This window comes from Phaethon lepturus, unplaced genomic scaffold (genome assembly GCF_000687285.1).
Source record: "Phaethon lepturus isolate BGI_N335 unplaced genomic scaffold, ASM68728v1 scaffold50671, whole genome shotgun sequence".
Taxonomy (NCBI): domain Eukaryota; kingdom Metazoa; phylum Chordata; class Aves; order Phaethontiformes; family Phaethontidae; genus Phaethon; species Phaethon lepturus.
The window spans coordinates 5,087-10,863 of NW_010517970.1; the positions used below are offsets into that span (position 1 = coordinate 5,087).

A 5,777-nucleotide genomic window follows, 5' to 3' on the forward strand; every position below is an offset into this window, starting at 1 on the left:
ACATTAGGTCTCTCAGCCTGCTCCACAAACAATGAATATGAAGTCCAAAACTTCTTCCTCCTTGCGATTTGCTGCATCAATTTCATCTCTTAATGTTAAAAAACAGCCTTTGCTCCCCACCCCCTCTTGACTGTTTCAAGAGTTCTTTCCTGTGATTTATTGCATTTACAGTTTAAGCTTCCCCTCCTACATGCTTAGAGCTGTGCAGTGATACAGAATCAAAGTCAGGTGCCCACACTTCAACTTTCTCAAGGTTTACCAGGTGCTGAACAAATTAAGAAGGGCTGAGAAACCTCTAAAATGCTGGAAATACTAAGTTCAATGCTTAAATCAAGACATCTGTGTTCAAGTTAAGTTTTCAGCTACAATTCTTACATTTGCTTAAGCTGAAAACACAGTAAGATGAAAATCACTTAAGTCTCTTTTCAATTACTTGTTCTTACTCCTCTAGCACGGAATCTAGATCAATTCCAATATGTGTAAACTGAAGCTTCATGTACTAACATTGGTTTCAAACAAAACAACAACAAAAAAAAAACCAACCCCCACCCACCATTACTACCGGCAACATTCCAGTTTCCATAGCCAGAAGGAACAAGTATGAAAGATTTGTGCATGCTGCTGAGCATTAGGTGCCCATTTTGGAACACATCAGTCCTAAAACTCTTGTGAGTTCTCTTCATGAAAGAGAATCCAGTTGAAAAATGCAGACTTCTCACCACTGATAGGGTATTTTGACATAGACATTCTTTGTTTATGCACTCTCTAGACATTTAAGCTATACATTATGCATTTTTTACTGCAAAGTTATACAAGTCAAATATGATATAGACTAATGAGGCTATTTCTACCAAAGCTGACAGAACAGTTAAAAAGATCACAGCTAGTAGGTGGCATTAAGTGGAATTAAATAAAAATAGCCAGAAAAGTCAAGAATTACTCAGTTGTAATGGGAAGGAGGAATTATGTCTTGAGTCATCTTATTTTCATATGATAAGAACCAAACAGATAAGAAACGTGAATTTGATCCATGTTAAAGTAAATTCTGTAATAACTCTAGGCAGCAGTATACAGACTAAACTATGACAGCAACAGAGCATGTGAATTTTGTGGGTCAGACTACATACAGAAGGCACGTAGGTAGACTGATTAACTGTTGTTACTGAGATGGATCTATTGACAGTTTTGCACACTGCATAAAAGAGTGCAGGGTTAACTAGTTCTACCACCTTTTAAGCAGTGACAACTACTACAAACTCATTACTCAGCTTTCCAGCAAGATCTACTAGGCAGAATATATTAAAAACAAGGAAAAAAATTGCCTTGCAGTTCTGATCAAGACTTACCATCATCTGGTTTCTTCACAAACTTCACCCCTAGTTCTTCAAACCTCTTACAAGCTTTATTGACATCAGGAACAGCAATTCCAATGTGTCCTGTACCAACAAGGTAAAAAGAGTGAAGAACGCTGTACTGCTGGGTGTTCTAGGAAAAAGTTTGCTCAGTTTTTCATCTGGTACAAAAAGTTTACATGCTGTAGTTCACATAAGATAGGATTGTGTATACAAAGAAAAACATCGCTTCCAGAAAGAAAAGCATTTTAGGTATTAATATTATTCTCCTTCAGAAAGCTGACTTTTTGATAATGCTGTTTAAAATAGGAACTTTAGAGTTAAAATATCTCATATTGTTTAGATGTGAATATTATCCAGAATAGAAAAAAGTAAGATTTCCAATCAAACTGTTTTATCTGCATTTTCTTTCTCACAGCATGTCCACATAACAGGATTTTGTTGCATTTGCTCAGTTCAGCAGTACAAGGAGTTTATGATTAATGCTGTATTTGTAGATACTAACACTAGCACTGTGCAAGGCCTGAGCTTGCAAATCAATTCAGAAGCATTAAATGTCAAATAGCTAGATTGAGTATGAAACTGATTTCACAAGCCAGTGACCTTTCAAGCACTCAAAATATCAAATCAAGCCACACAAATACTATCCTCAGTGCTAAAGACAGAATTCTCTTTTTAGCTTAAAATGGGTAACCAGTGGATTATAAAATGTAAATCAGTCTAAACTCCATAATAATCTGATACACAAAAGCAATTACTGTTCTTCATTCGATAGTTACCATTAGCATGTGTTGGCTTGCCAAATGGTTAGATTCTTTCTAAAAAGTGTAACTGGCTCATTAGTCTGAAACACATCTGTTTACCTATTTTCATGATCTTTCACAGCATACATGCTGGAAGGAGAGAGATAAAGGATGAGATGCAACTTTCCTTCTTTCCTAGTGCTAGTATGTTTTCTTCAAAGTAACCTACTAGAAAAGTCTTTTCATCCATACAAATTTGAAATATTTTCTCTACTAGTTCCCATAAAAATAAAGCCTACAACATATACTTACCCAATAACCTCTGCACAGAATTTATATAGATTTTTTTCTAAAAAACATTTGAAACTCCATTTTTCCCTAATACACAGGAGAAAAAAAAAGTAATCACAATAAACCAAAGCTTAAGAACTACAAACACAAAACTAAAGACCTACCAAATCCTCGGGGATCTGAATTGCCATTGTGATAAGACTGACTTTCATCATTTTCAGTGCCCCAGTTGCTGTAAGAAGTAAGTATACATACTGAAGAAAAGCATCAAAATTAACAAATCCTAAATGTTCAGTTTCCTTAGGAGAATAAGTTGTTTCTCCTAAGAAGCCAGAGAATTTCAGCTGTCGACTCCATTCATTAAACTATCAGGATTTTCCCTAGTCACAGGTCCTAGGGATAGCCTGGGGCTAATCCAGTCATGTTCACAGCCCTTCACTAGCATCCAGGTTCTACATTTGAATGAGTCAGAGACACTCCTGTCACACTGAGATTAGAGAGAAGTTGCGCTGCATGAGTCAGTTTATCTACCCATCATTGGGGAATAAAGAGTGAGGGTAGCAGGTCCTGAAGCTAAGCAAGACACTGGGAGATCCTTTCTGCACAAAATTACAATTATTAGTAGCATTAACCAAATTGTCCTGTTTATGGGAAGTGTATGCTTTGACTTAATACCTCTTTTGATTTGATTCCAAAAGCAAGAGTTATCCATCATTAGGATGCCCCAAGGATCCAAATAAAGTTCTAACCACATTGGATTTTCCTAAATTCCATAGCTTCCCTACTCAGATGGCACGCATGCATGCATATATCAAGCGTTATTTCATATTTATGTACCACTGTTCACCTAGCATTTTGAAAAAGCTATGTAAAGAGAAAGCCTGCCAAGTATCCAAGATCTCAGCTGTATTTTAAGGCTATATGACAGTGAAGATGTTCCCACAGTAATGATTACATTTTTTATTCAGTCCAACAGGATTTGCACTCATCCACTTCTGTTTAATCACTGTTACTAAATGTCACCTCTCATTATATTAATACTTACTGTGTCAGTTCAAGCGTAGCTTTTCTAGAGAAGGTCCACGCTGTTCTCTCAGTTTTATCTTTTGGGATATCATTTTTATCTTCATATGCCAGGAAATAGAGTGAGAACTTCATAGTAGGAAAGTCAAACTTTTGAAGCAGTCTAAATGGCAATAATTTTCTTGAAATAGTAACTTAAAAAAAAAAAATCAAGTAACTTGCAAATAAACCAAGATGCCTCCCCCACGGAAGAATTATTGCTATGATTTTTTGCCTTTCTGACTGTAATGCACATCTTAAAATAGCTACATTTTGAACTATCAAATAGAAACACTCCAGAACATATTGCAAACCTACAAAAATTAGAAGAATCACATCCTTAAAAGTCAAATCTCAGTAACTGAATAGCAAAGCCAGTACAAAGGCTCACATCTTGAGGCTGTCACAGTGTTACTTGTCTGTATTTCCTCAGGAAGATCTTTATGTTTATCCACTTTGAAGTATCACCAAGAAATAAGAAGATTTACTTTGAAACTTTTTCATTCTCAGGAGCTCACTGGCACCAGACAAAGTTTAAGATGACAGAAGGATTCAAAAACAAACATACCTTTAGATGAAATTTTTACAATTTCAATAGCTAGGTATAATGATGAAGTCCATTTCAGATGTGACAATTTAATCGATTAAAAAATACTTGAGGTCAGAAAAAGCTGCTTATAAAATTTATCCCTTTGCTAGATGGAAGAAGTCAGCCACTTCCCTGTGAAATATTTGATACATCTCTACTTTCACCTAATTTCTAGAGAAGGTGTGACATACTTCAAACCATTTTTATGTAGGACATTTAAGCAGAAGAAGTAGGCATGCCAAAACAAATCCAATTTCTTTTTCAGCTTACTAGATATTTAATTTTTATTTTCTCACACTCACATCTTCACTAAAGTGGAAGTCATTTATTTTACTTTAGTCTGGACTTATTTCAAGATGATTAAAAATAAACTAGAATTTCATTTTGAAGTAACTCATTTCCTATGTCAAGAATGTGCACAAGCGCCTTAGCATAAACACACTGGGGCTAATGTAGGGCATGTATCTCCCACAGCCTTCTCTAAAAGAATGAGTTTGGACCTTGTCTCCAGCTTCCACTACCTTGGTCTCTTCTGACCAGAGGTGGCCATAAGCCACCTCTGAGAACTAGTAGAAAACTTAATTTCAAGATTTACAGCAATGACTCCTGATTATAAGAACTGCCGTAACAGTTACCAGTTAGCTGCAGGCTCAGTGAGGAAGTAAGAAAGTTGCACACTGATAATTTATGACCTATTTAAGGAAAAAAGAAATTTCTAGTCAAGGGCAGTATTCGTTCATTTGCAGCTTAAGCATTAACTGTGCTATGCGACTTCTCAGAGATGGCCAGGCTATCTGACTGGGCATCAGCTGATGGGCTGGCATTGTTTATTTAGTTAGTCCAATCAGTATAATTACATCAAAATAACAAAACCTTTTCTTTTCAGAAGGATAGTATAAAGAAACAAACTTATTGTGGCATACAACTTCTACTCACGTCATTCCAAGAATTCTTGTATAAAAATCCAGTGACTTCTTAGGATCCTTGACTCTTAACATTGTCTGCTGAAACAAAAAATCCTGTGGGGAATAAAGGTTTATTATTTATAGATCAAACAGAAATTAATTATGGGTATTAACAAAGATGCCAGCTAATAATGAATCTAAAACTATTGTGTTTAGAAGTAACACATGGAGTACATTAAGTATAAATAAACCCTTTTGTTCTGATCCTACACATACAGATTTGTGTTAAATAAATAAGCCTTTGTAACATTAATGTTTAAAACAAATAAACAAAACCCACATTGGTATCAGTCAATATATATTATCAGTGGTATCAAAAAAAGGGTATCATTCCTATCTTTATTATTCTTTTACGGAGCTGTACTGCACATGAACCACTTTGCATGCAAGCACACTAGGCATACGAGTATTTGGTATTGGGCCTCATTGCAGACACAGAATTTAAATAACGCTGAACTCCTGAACTCATTGTTTTTATTTTATTGCAGAGGTTTTGAATTTCTGTCAAGCTTGATGATATCTTGGCAGCAAAATTGTCCTGCAATTCTGTAAGGGTATTTTCCTCAAGCCACTGGATAACTTTATATATCAAGGGCTACTGAACAACTAAGGGGATGAAAAGTGAATGATAGGATACCCTTGACGTGTATTAAAAACACACTAAACTACAGATGTAAAACAACTGAAATACAATTACAGGGCTCTCCTAATAAAAAATAAAAATGTCTGGGGTGCTCTGGGGGATTTTTTTTTTTTTTTTGCAACTCTGGCAGGT

At 35.5% G+C, this 5,777-nt stretch overlaps 1 protein-coding gene across 1 annotated transcript in view; it reads right to left on the reverse strand.

The window, feature by feature from the left end:
• GLO1 (glyoxalase I) overlaps positions 1 to 5,059 on the reverse strand; it is a 6,218-nt gene extending 1,159 nt beyond the window's left edge. The window contains exons 1-4 of the mRNA XM_010296552.1: positions 4,974 to 5,059; positions 3,432 to 3,572; positions 2,551 to 2,618; positions 1,347 to 1,436 (exon numbers count right to left, since the gene is read on the reverse strand). Of these exons, the coding sequence (XP_010294854.1) occupies positions 1,347 to 1,436; positions 2,551 to 2,618; positions 3,432 to 3,572; positions 4,974 to 5,035 (361 nt within the window). The 5' untranslated portion in view covers positions 5,036 to 5,059. The remainder of the gene's footprint in view (positions 1 to 1,346; positions 1,437 to 2,550; positions 2,619 to 3,431; positions 3,573 to 4,973) is intronic.
• Between the last annotated feature and the right edge of the window lie 718 nt (positions 5,060 to 5,777).